General features: G+C 43.6%; 1 protein-coding gene across 6 annotated transcripts in view; it reads left to right on the top strand.

The window, feature by feature from the left end:
* Osbpl1a (oxysterol binding protein like 1A) overlaps positions 1-13,097 on the top strand; it is a 187,004-nt gene that overhangs the window by 121,433 nt on the left and 52,474 nt on the right. For all 6 annotated transcript variants that reach the window (XM_052741550.1, XM_052741551.1, XM_052741548.1 and 3 more), the window contains one exon: positions 3,903-4,059. In XM_052741550.1, coding sequence (XP_052597510.1) covers positions 3,903-4,059 — 157 coding nt within the window. The remainder of the gene's footprint in view (positions 1-3,902; positions 4,060-13,097) is intronic.

The following is a 13,097-nucleotide window of genomic DNA, read 5'->3' as shown; positions in this document are numbered from 1 at the left end:
GGAGGTTTCAGCCCATGATCAGTTGGCCACATTACTTTTAGGCCTATAACATCTCCTTCGAGGGCACATCCCCTGTGTATTAGCTACTGTTCTGTTGCTGTGAAGACATTGTGAGCAGGGCAGCTCTTATAAAGGAAGCATGTAGCTGGGGGCTTACTTACAGTTTCAGAGGGTAAGTTCATAACCATCTTGGCAGGAGTATGAAGGTATGCAGGCAAGCATGGACTAGAGAAGTGGCCGAGAGATCCATTTGGATCCACTGGCAGCAAGCAGAGAGAGAGAGAGAGAGAGAGAGAGAGAGAGAGAGAGAGAGAGAGAGAGAGAGAGAGAGAGAGAGAGGAGAGAGAGAGACATTGAACCTGGCATGGACTTTTGAAACATCAAAGCCCACCCCCACTTACAAACCTCCTCCAACTAGGAACACCTCCTGATCCTTCCAGTTAGTTCATCAACTGGAGACTAAGCATGAAAATATATGGGGGTCATTCTCAGTTAAATCACCAGACCCAGAGACCACAAGAGCTCCCACTAGATCCTGCCTCTTACACAATCCACTACCTTCAAGTAGTTCAGAGCTGGGGAGGAACTTTTAACATGCAAACCTTTATAGCAATGTGTGAGATGCAAACTGTAACACCATCAACTTCCAAAACTACTGCATCTCCCAAGCTAAAACTCCAGTGTGGTTTCTTCTGACTCTTGTTTTTTGTTTTTGTTTTTAAGTGAGTTCTATGGCTCAAATACTGTAGGACAAGTAGCCAGCACATGGAGGCATGAAGCACTCTCCTCTCCAATACTGTGCTTCCCTCTAAAGCAGTGATAGATTGCCCAGTAACAGCAGACAGTCATAAAACCTGGCCTAGTGCCACTCACAGTGGACCAGAAAGGAAGAACGTACAGAGTTGAGTGATCAGCACAGAGGCACTGAAGGGATTGACCAGGAGACCTGAAAATCACCTGTGTGGACAGGCTCTGATGAGGGTTGGTGACTCTCCACAGCAGCATGGCTTTGGTGCTGATGTGGGGAAGCTGCAGTAGAAAGGTGGGAAACATGAACAGTGACGGGTTGGCATCTGCTCTAGATAAACCTGTTTGAATAGAAATAGTTTGCGACTGTGGCTTTCCTTTTGAAATGGATTGATGTGTTTGATGCTAAAGGTGTGCTCCATGAAGGACAGGTCCCTGTTGTAATGGAAGTGGTCTTTGTCACACTGACTAGTCTGCACTGCTTGCCTTGAGGGTCTGCACTTGCCAAGGATGCTGAGCTTCCTACCTTCACACAAGATCAACTGCATGGTTCATCATAACCGTGGAGCACTTGCTTCTGATATAAAACAGAAAGATGTCATCCCTTGATTTCTTTCCTGTCTTCTTTGCCCCTTGCCTGCTTTTGCTGCTTTCCCCTTTTCATCCTATGCAGTAGGTGTGTGCATCTTCCTTTGCTCGTTTATGAGCATCTTGCTGCTCCCGCACTGGCTCGTCCTGTGTCTTTCGCCTGGGACAGTTCCTGTGGTGACTTTTTCCTCCTCCCCTTTCCTCTTGTCAGCTTACTCAGCTCATTCAGCAGCCACAGCCCTTTGCTGACACTGTTCTCCACTATGAAGGAGACTGTTGCCTGTGGCCACTGTCCCTGTTCTGACTTCTGTTACTGTATCTGGAACAGTTTACTGAACACACCTATTTCCCACACCATACACTTCTGCCGGACCGTGGACAGCCAGATCTTACTGTCTGAGAATTTCATGTGCCAGCCTTGCACATGGCACCTGCAAAGGGAAGAGTGGATTGAGCAGTGTCACAGATGGTAGATGAGTCACAGTTAGGACCGAAAAGTGGCCGCTGGGCTCTGCAGAATAGAGATAAGTAGTAACCTTTGCCAGAGCTTTTTAGCTGATAGGCCGGATAGGGAGGATAGGGGGCAGGGTATAAATGGGAAGGGTGGGGAGGTGGAACAGGGAGATGACCAGGACCAGGAATGCAGGTGCCACTAGCTGGAGAGGACAAGGGTCTGCAGTGCCATCTGAGTGTGTGTCCCTGGGATGAGCATGGTGGCCCTGTACGTATTCCTAAAATGACCAACACACATGAAGAAAGCGGGCTTCAGCTTGTGTTTGACCGCACTGAGATCTGCTTGGGGAAAGACATCTTTGCTGTAGAAGCTCTTGCTGTCTCTTGTTTACTGTTTACCAAACATCTGCTTTTTAGTTAAAAACAAACCAAGCTTTTTGAGTCGGCGAGTCCCTCCCTGTCATTTGAGTCTCTTAAATTCAAACACAATGTCCTGTGTATGGCAACGTTTCAGAATAAATCCAGAGTTTGATTGCTTTTTTTTTTATTTTTGACATCTAAATTACAAACTACACGTACATTTCAAGTCATACTAAGACAGGATTGTTTAACTCTTGATAGTTTACCCATGAACGAATTGTAAGATGCAGGCGTGAACCCCTTCTCTCCGCGGTGGTCCCCGCTTGGATGCACGGTTGGGCCCGCAGCTCCTTGGCTCGGTGCTTTCAGTTCTAACATTGACCATCACACACCTCGGGGCAAGGCAGTGCTATGAAATATTATCACCTTGCCGTGCACAGTTTAACGCTTACAGGTAGTTTCTGGAATTTTCTGTCTAGTTGTTGAACCAAAGTTGACCTTCAGTGGTTGGGGCGGGGCTTGCCTGGGGGAGGACTGCTAGTGTGTGTCTTTGCTGTGAGGAGAGAGCAGAGCTGGGTCAAGGTGTCCTGCTGGTACAAGCAGCAGCGAGGCAACTAGGACGGTGGCCAGCATTTGCTTCTTCTGATCAACCCAATGGGGTCACAGTAAGACTCCATGCATTGAGCTGAGTGCTGGCATGCAGTCGGGAGAAAGAAAGCCTAAACCCCTTGCTTCTGAGTTGAGCTGTAGTGCATATGTAGCAGATGGGAGTTCAGCACTAACACACATCAAGCATGTTGTGCCAGCCTTGTGAGGCAACTTTCAGAGAGTGAGTAGGGTCATATGGAAAGTCGTAGACTACCTGAATAGTGCTCTACCGTAGACAGAGCCCTCCCGTAAAGACATTTTCTGGAGAGTGAGTGGCTACTGCTTTGAGCCCAAACAAACTATTAAATAAGGAGTCAGAAAACTGGGGTTCAGATCCTAAGACCCCACTCGAAGAGCAGGAGGTTATTAACACGCATGTTGATAACCCAGAACCTTGTCTCACCTTCCCAAAGCATCTGGAGATGCTCAGAGGAGATTTGGGCTGTGAAAGTCTGGGCAATTGCCATGGATGGTACCGAAGTGAATCACCATCGTGGTCCCCAGCAAACAGATGGCTCTATTCTGAGTACTTAGGCAAGTGGAACTGTGGCATTTCCACCCTTACACCACCTGCCTGATAACTGATGTAAGGACACCAAGAATTCAGATGAATCATGCCAGGACAGTGTTGTTACATGTGTTTTTCAAATTACCTTTCCTTTTGTTACTGCAGGATTTGATGTGACTTAAACTTCTGATAAGTGTAGCCACTGTAGATCTTCCATTATACATGAGTGTTTAAAATTGAACCTTTTGGGGGTAAGCTATAGTTAAGATGCCTTGAGAAGGAAGAGAATAGAAATTTGGGGGTGGGAGACTACTGCATATGATTTCTTGAAGAAGTCAGCAATCTTTGGCTACCTCTAAGTATATAAAATCAGTTTAATTGTAACTTTATATAAGTGTACATCTGTCACATAAATCCATGTGAGCCACTGTGGGAGCGGGCTCTCTGAAATCCCTGAGGAGGTGTTTGCGGATGGATTGTGAAAGGACAAAGTAGGCAGCTTGAATTTCACAGCCCGAGGCTTTGAGGGAGATATTCGTTGTTAGTGAAGCCTTGCACCCAAGTGCAGTCCATTCACCATGAGCCTGTTCTGCCACAGGTTCCGAGTCCGAGGGGTCCCTGACTTGCCTGGAAGCTGTGACAGCACACTCCTTTGAAGAGAACGACGTGCCCGTGAGCAGTGGAAGACACAGAATGTCCGAAGGAAAAGACTGTGGCGGGGGAGATGCGCTCTCCAACGGCATCAAAAAACACAGGTACGGTGGACGGTAGCCTTGGCAGCAGTCAGAGTCGCCGGCACATGGCTTGAGGGAGTGAAAACGAGTGCTGTCCTTTGCTTCCTCCCCAGTGTTGGGTGTTTGTGTTGTTTGCTCTGCCCCTCCAAGACAGGGCTACACTGGAGTCCTTTCTTTGTCTGCTTAAGTGCAGGGCAGAGCACAGGCCCGGCCGGCTGCAGCAGCCGGGCTTTCAGGGAATGTCGAGAGCCGCCTTTGGTTGGAGTAAGGTTCTCAGAACCACCCATTGAAGCTGATGCTCTGCTCCCGTTCATCATTCATCTTTCATGACTCTGCCTCCCAATGCTATTTTGGTTCCTAGTCATTTGATCTTCTTGTTGGTTTTAAGAGTGAATAGTAATGTTGCCAGCCTGCTGTCACAATCTAGTTAAATTTAAACAAAGGCTGTTCCTAAGGCCAGGATTTGCTGAACACATCCATTTTACATGCTCTAATAACATTAGTTTGGTTTTATTCCCCTGATGGGCTAGTGCTAGAGATAATCTGAAATGACAAGATGTAACAGACACCCCAGTTCTCTGGTTTCTGACAAGTTCACAAACAGCGTGGTAGACTGCTTGTTGATGTTCATGGAAAGACATATTTTATAAAATTACCAACAAGAGAGATACCACGTTCTCTTTGTAAGGAGATGCTAATGGTTAATTTCTACAGAACAGTCTTCTGTATGTTCATACTGTAGATTGTATAACACTATGATTCTGACCACAATTGCCTCAAGCATTTTCCAGGACCAGTGTGTACACCTCTGCTCTGATGTGTGCTTCCCCTTGTTAAAAAAAGTACCTTAGTTTGCATTTCTTTTTAAAATATAAATGGATTTTAAGATGTCTTGAAAATTAATGTGACACTTAGGAACTAGCTAGATGAAAACAGCTTTCTTTTACTGAGTTTGATTCTTTCAGTGGGGTCCACTATTACTGATGGTGTGGCTGGTAGTGAGTGTCTTTCACAGCTCTTTTTTGCACTTAGCAGTAGTATCTTTGGAACACAGGACTAATGTGTGTCCAGGACATGAAACACCTACTAGTAAACACATATGTATTCTTCTCAGTGAGAAAACAAGCAAAATATTTGGGAAGATCAAAAATGAATGAGTTCTTGAGATAGAGTTACTAAAATACCCAAATGAGTGCAGTGCCTGGTCCCAGCAGCTGCCCAGTGCTGTGGCCTGTGGGATTCCCTTCTGACCTTTCACCCTTCTGAATGCGCACTGTCACAAGACAGGAGCTGTTTTGTATCCAGTGTGACTTTACTGTACTAATGTATTCTGTTCTCAGTCATACCCAGAAGGACACAAATATGCAACTTGGAATTGTTCAGAAAAGATCAACTCAGGCCAGGTCTTAGGGAGAGGAAACATAAGTAACTAGAGGCCTGACCAGAAAAGTTACATTTATACAGCAAGATGCGTCCTATTAAAATTGTAACTGTATGACACACTCTTCTGTTACTCTGTTTTATCAAAAGTGGAGAAGTTAGGAAATTGTCATAAGCCTAACAATTGCCTGCTTGGGAAAGGTAGCTTTGACAGGAGGCTTTCAAATGCCTGTGTTTTAAAAGGCTGCTCTATAGTCAGTGGATATATGGGTATATGTGGGTTACAATTATTTTTAAATAAGAAGTGAGAAATTTTACTAATTATAAACCCAGCTTAACTGATATGCTGATAATTTTAAAAAGTATTTCAACCATTTTTCTAATATTTCATGAAACTATTTTTCCAGTAGAAATTTAATATAAAAATGATTAAAATCTCAACTACATTCATTTTGACAGTACTTCCTCCCCCTCCACACATACACAAAATACACGTAGTTGGTATGTCAGTGCTCAGCCTCTACCATGCTATAGTTGGTTACATTGACAAGGCTTCTAGCCATCTGGGCCAGATTCCAAAGGAGCAGTTCTCTGTACTTGCACCTAATTTCTTTTGAGCTCTGATCTTTTAACTTGCAGCACCTTTTCCCAAATAGTTCCCTTAGTTAAAGTTTTAGCTGTGGGTTTCAACATGTCACTCGATATAAAGTAACAGATACAAAGGCGGAGTCAGCACATGCTGGCCCCAGGGGAGGTTTTGTGAATGTCATTCCTTGTCTCAACAGCACCCACAGGTTGGAGAAGACACAAGCGATCCTTCCTGGTAGATGAACTTACCCCCAGTTAGGAAGTATTGCAGCAAACCGCAACAGCAGAGGCACTGGGGTGTCAACAGCTACAGGAAATGCTTAGTGATGAGACATTCAGACAATTACAGCATCAGGAGGTGGACAGGATTCTTGACTCATTCATTCATTCATTTTTTTATTTTTTACTGTTCTTAGAGCCCATAGCCAGAGACACAACACACAAAAAACTTGAGAAATAAAATTGTCACTCTCCACAGATGGCATGTTTGTCTATATAGAAGACATATAGTGTCCATAAAGAAGTATGAGAGTTAGTAAAAAATATTTGGCAAGGTTGTTGCATACAGAATTACATTTTTGTAAATTATCAACAGAGGAAAAGAAACATTTAGAGCATCTGCTGAAAGTAACAGCCTTATCAATTTTAGCTACTCCTCCCCCCAAAATACCACCCACTCATACAGGAAGAAAAAGGTAATGATACTTACTGAAGATGAACACTCATTGTCATAGAGGTCCTCTTGCCAGATTGATCTGTAGATCTAATGTAATTTTAATTCAAAATACATTCTTTTTCCATGGAAACTGGGGAGTAGGTTCTGAGGTGTACATGAAGTAAAAAGGACTTTGAAGAATCAAAACCAGGAGCCAGATCACAGGAAAGGATAGATGCCATTATCTCTACCAAATGTCAAGGCCTGTGACAGAATACTTAGTTCAGCTTTTCCAGGAGCTAGACGGACCTGTAGGAAAGACTCATAAGGAGGAAAGCTGATCATGTGTAATAAGGCTTGCATAGCAGATCGGGGAGGGAGAGACAGGGCTTGGTATGGAATGATTATGGTCATCTGCTCTGGAGAGGGTGAGCAGTGGGTCTGTCTCTCTCCCTGTCTGTAGATTCATTTTCTATGGGTTTAAGCTACTATATATAGAAAGTACTTTCAAATGTTGAACTGATTATTCTAACATTTTTATCACGTTAGGTATTACAAGTGCTCTGGAGATCATTTAAATATACAGAAGGAGGTACACAGGTTTCTGTGCACATAGAACCCAATTTTACGTAGCTGGCGCCAGCATCTGCAAATTTTTATATGAGGAATCAGGGCCCTAGAACTGATGCTCTGTAGATTCCAAGAAATGACTGCACATAATTATAAATTCAGATGAACCAAACACCTAAATGTGAAATTTAAAATAGCTTCATAATTTCGAGGTGGAGAAAGATTTCTCACAACAGAAATGGTAGATTGTTTATTTCATCTGGTGGTAATAATTTAGGTTCACTTTCTTGTTGATTCGAGTGATGCTTTTTTTTGCCCCCCTGAGATAGGGTTTCTCTGTGTAGTTTTGGTGCCTGTCCTGGATCTCGCTTTGTAGACCAGGTTGGCCTCGAACTCCCAAAGATCTGCCTGGCTCTGCCTCCCGAGTGGAAGCTCTTTGTCTTAAAGGTGGCTGAGGCTCATAGTAACCTTCCCTCCCACTATGACAGCTTTTAATGTGAAGTCTTAGGTAGCTGAAGGAACAGGAATGTGGTAACATTTGTGTTCCATATATGAAGATTTTGTTCTAGAGGTTCGTGGACAAGCCGAAGTAAAGAGGTTGAAATATACAATCTATGTCAGTATTTTCCAGAAAGTATAAATATATTGAGAAAATATAAAGTATTTAGTTTGTGTCGTAACTCATCACTGGAGCCATCAGTGAAAGAGAAAGAACTTCGCCCAGAATTAGTCGGGTTTGTAGAAGGGTCTAGGGACAGCAGGAAGCAGCTGTGAAGTCACTGGAGACTGTGCTCTTCCCTGCCTGGAAGGGAGGAGGGAGAACAGTGAGGAATCTCAAGCAGTCTGGGCATGAGGCATCCCATAACCAGCTGGGCATAAACGTGTTTGAGGAGCCCACCCTATAGAGTCCTAAGGAACAGCCTATTGTAGCAGCTCAGTGAGGGTGATCCTGTTAGCAGTGTGGAGTGTGGGTGAGGGTACTATAGACTGTGATGTAGGCTGACTGTGGCCAGTCAGGAGATTGCAGGTGTCTGTTCTTGGAGGTCAGTGCACATGGATCACCTGGAAGGGACTGGCAAATTGGAGGGCAACCGCTGAAGCACTGACCTCAGACTCAGCAGACCACTAAGGTTACAGGAAATTCTTCTGCAAAATGACACCTGAAACCTCTCCACAAGAAGGGGGCCAGCTTGCCAGATGGGACTTGTCATGGGGGTTCAGATTTTAAAACTTACCCTAGGAACAAGCTGGCAGGCCATGAGGTCACTTGGAGTATGTTAGGAAGGAGAAAAAGCAGGATGGGCCTAAGCTCACCACAGTTCATCATAAGCCCAGATTGGGCTGTTCACTGATAGGAATTCCTGTAGGAAAACTGTGACATCATACCTTGGCGAAGTCACCCATTGCTATGCTAGGCTGAAAAGAAGATAGTGGAGAAACTGCTCTTTGGAAGCAGGGCTGAGGCTCAGGGTGCCGCAGGCCCACCCCTTTATCTTACCCTTCTCCTGGGGTGCTCTTTGTAGCCCAGAGGGGCTTTACAGCAGTTAGAAAGGCACGAGTCTGTCCCAGCGTGGGCATGTGGGAGGACAATATAGTGAAGATGTACTTTGATCTGAGGGTGCTCATTCTAGCCTGTCCTCAGCAGACACTCACTCACTGTGGGCCAGTAAGAGCAGTTTTCTGGGGCACCCGCAATCTGCAGCTCTGCTAGAATGAACTGCAGGGCAAATAGCTAAGGGATTGGTGTTCTTTATCTAGGCTGTGAAAAATACAAATAAAGACTAGTTCTTCAGGTGAGTAGCTCCATTTTTAAAAATTTATTGCAGAGAATTTTGAGCCTGCCTGGAAGTATAGAAAATACTGTTTTGAACCCTGTGTATCTATCATTAGCATCGTTATCATGCATGTGCGTCTGTTTCACCTGAACTTCAGCTCATGTCCTAGAACTTTAAAACTAAACTTTAGGATATATTAGCTTTAATATTTACTTAATATTTATTTTTTTAGGACACAATTTTTTAATTGTATAGATGTGTTGTGTACAGCATGGTATTTTTGAAATATATGTATACCATAGAATGGCTAAGTAGAGCTAATTAGCATATGCATTACCTTCATACATATTTTTGTTGTAAGAATAATTAAAATCTTTATTGCGTCGCATTGCAGTAAACATTCATTGTGTTGTGCAATAGATATTTTCAGCTTAGTTCTAGAAAACATGAAGTGTGCCAGGTGTGGTAGTGTATACCTTTAATCCCAGGCAGAGGCAGGAGGATCTCCATGAGTTAGAGGTCTGAATGGTCTGCATCGTGAGCTCCAGGACTACACAGAGAGACCTTGTCTCAAAAAACAAAACAAACACAAAAAGACAGAAAAGAAAACATGGAATGCTTTGTGCATGTTGTATGTGTGCACATTAGGACTAGTCTAATATCTTTTGTATTAGTTTCACTTTAGCAAAGTGCTGCTAGAGTGAGTGCCCTTCATCTTTAAATAACCCGGACTCTCCCCACTGAATCACAAAACCATTTATTACCATAAATGAGTAATCGTTTCTTAAATATCTTCAAATATTTAATTAGTCTTCAAATTTCCCTGCTTGTCTCTTAACTGTGTCTTAGTAATTGGATCTGAAATGTCACTTAGTGATAAGGACCCAGAAGTTCCACATCTTCCGTCTGGCAGAAATGGCTAGAAGAGTCTCTAGGCTTTCTGTTCCCCTCCTCCTAGGCTTTCCTACTCTTTATTTGTTCTGCACAATATTCCACAGTCTGGAGTGTCATAGCTAGTCACATGCCTGGAGTGTCATTTAACATGGGCTTTGCCCCTGAACATCCTTTAAACCACTCTATTCAGAAGTTTGAGCAGGCTTAGGGTTGATGATATTATTGTTATTATTACTATTACTATTATTATTGTTATTATTATAGTTGTAGTGTTTGGTGTGGTACACTGCATAGACACACATACTGTGGGGACAAGGCATACCTCCTGCTACATCAATCAGGAGACTATATATGCTGTCTGGTTTCTTTTCATTTTGTGTTGAGAGTGATTCCCTGGTTTGGGCCTTGTGAGCTGACTGTTTCATGGGAAAGGTGTCTGACAGTCTTTTACTTAATGATTTTAGTGGCCATTGTTGATCACTGTCCTCATCCATGTTTCTTTAGAAGCTACAAAATAGTGCTATTTCAAACCTGCATTCCTCATGTTTATTAACAGAATTCTATTAAGAAGAGCTGCTGGGCTGGGGAGATGACCTTAGTCTTGCCGTGCTAGCATAAGGACTTGAGTTCAGATTCCCAGCATGCACTTAAAAAGTGGACACGATGGCATGCGTCTGTAATCCCAGTGGTAGAGAAGTAGAGACAGACTGGTCGCTGGAGATCTCTGGCCAGGTTCAATGAGAGAGAGACCCTGTCTCAAAAAACAATAAGGTGGAAAGTGGTTGAGGCTACTCAACATCAGCCTCAGGCTGTCACACACACACACACACACATACACACACACACACACACACACATATATATGTGAAACACACACACACACATACACACACACACACACACTCACTCCACACAAGCTAATAAGTACCTCTTTACAAAATGATACATAAGGCTTCCCCTCAAAAGTGACATGTGAATATATGGACTAGAGTTGTTTAAATATCTTACTTTATTTCCCCCTCTGTGGTCAGTGAGAGCTCCTCTTTGTCCATTCCATAGGATTCCATTTTGTTTGTGATGCTTTGTATGTGTGTCTATGCAGGTGCTCATGTGCATGTGGGTCAGCACATAACCTTGTGTCATTCTGCAGCTGCGTTCAGTCTTTTGTTTAAGCGTGGTCTCTCATTGCCTTGAAACTTCCCCACATAGGCCTGGGTAGCTGGCCAAAAGTTCAGGGATCTCTTCCTCCCATCTTGCATGCCCAGCTTTATTGTTTGTTTTTGTTTTTGTTTTTGTTTTTCGAGATAGAGTTTCTCTGTGTAACCCTGGCTGTCCTGGAACTCACTTTGTAGACCAGGCTGATCTCGAACTCACAGAGATCCACCTGCCTCTGCAAGTGCTGGAATTAAACGTGTGCCACCACGCCTGGCTAACATGCCCAGCTTTTTACATGGGTTCTATAGATTTGAACTCAGGACCTCATGCTTGTGAGGCAAGCACTTTACCAGACCGAGCCATCTGCTCAAACCCAACTTCCAGTAGGTGTAATACGTGTACAGTACATACGTGTCCTTGAGAGCCGCCTTGAGGGCCTGTATTACGTGTACAGTACATACGTGTCCTTGAGAGCCGCCTTGAGGGCCTGTATTACGAGTACAGTACATTCGTGTTCTTGAGAGCCGCCTTGCAGGCTTGTATTGTTTAGCTCCTGTTCTAAACCTAGAGTCCTGCTCCATTTTCCTGGAAACTTGGTTAGAAGCAGCTGAGTGTTGCCTCTGGTCTGTTTTAGTTTATGACATTGGAGCTGATTATCCCACTCTGTTTTTCCTGTAGACAAAAGATACTTTGTAACTTCGCCTCTTTCCTGCTTGAGGACGCGCAGTGACCCCGAGTTTTAGGTCTTTTCCCACCTGGTTTGTAACTGGATTACTCTTGAGCGGTCGAACAGATGTCTGTGCGGACGTTGTTTAGATATGCTTCCATTTTAAAATTTGCATTTGTGATGGATTAAATGTGGCTTAGAGTTCAAAAGCATAATTGAGAATGATTTGTAAATAAACCCAACATTTTACCCATTTTTTGAAAGAATGTTGAATTTACCAGTTTTCAGGTTCTTTATGTGATCATTAAGGAAACTGCCTTTCCCATGTGAATATATTTTTTCAGGCTTTTTTTTCCCCCATAGGATCTCTCGGTGTACCCCTGGCAGTCCTACAACTCACTATTCAGATCAGGCTGGCCTGGAACTCACAGACATAGACTAGCCTCTGCCTCCCATATGCTGGGATTAAAGTTGTGTGCCATTACACCTGGCTTTTTTCAGACTTTTCAAAAAGAAAAATAATTCTTAGAATTTCTATTTTTATCTTATTGTAGGAAATAGGTTTACTAAAATTACTTAAGTAACGATACCTTTAAATTTAAAATTTCTGGGTCTTCATCTATGTAAGTCTTTTTGAAAAGAAGACATATCAATCAACACTAATAGTGTAGTTATTATGAGTTTTGGGAGTTTGAATCCCACTTAGTGCCGCTTTCTTGACCATAGGCTAAGAAATAATTTCCTTGAAATTCAACTTTGTCAGTAAAATAGCAACAAAGTCAACCTTACTGGCTGTTGATGCTTAAATTAGGTGATCTGCACAAGGCATCTGGGGACCTTTGAATCATAGATACAGAAGGCTATTCCACAGGAGTAAGAATAGGTGCTTGCTTACTTTTCATGTCTGTCTGTCTGTCTGTGACAGTTCTCTTCTGTAGCCTATGCTAGCCCAGAATTCACTGTGTAACCCAGGCTTGTCCTGTACTCACAGCAATGCTCCCGCCTCATCCTTTAGAGTGCTGGGATTGCAGGTGTGAGCTGCCAAGCCCGGCACATTCATTCCTTTTACGTAAGTAAAAGGGCTTTGAACATATTTTAGAGCATTAGTCTTGTCCTTTGAGAGTGGGTTTGGAAAGAGGAAGCTGAGGTGAAAGCATTGATCCTCGGATAAAACTGTTTTCTTTTGGTAAGTGTGAGATTAAAAAAAAGTCTGGTTTTAGTGTGCCAGCCTTGCTTTCCATGTCATTCCATGTGTGCTGAAGCGAAGCCTGGCCTTCTCTGGTGAAGGCGGCTGGGCTCTGCCCTGAGCTGCGCCGCACTGTCGCACTGTCGGTGGAGTAAACAAGAGCCGGGGAGGCCTGTAAGCCTGCGCCTC

This window comes from Peromyscus californicus, unplaced genomic scaffold (assembly GCF_007827085.1).
Source record: "Peromyscus californicus insignis strain IS unplaced genomic scaffold, ASM782708v3 Scaffold_17__1_contigs__length_78620276, whole genome shotgun sequence".
Classification (NCBI taxonomy): domain Eukaryota; kingdom Metazoa; phylum Chordata; class Mammalia; order Rodentia; family Cricetidae; genus Peromyscus; species Peromyscus californicus.
This window is presented reverse-complemented; position numbering and strand designations above follow the sequence as displayed.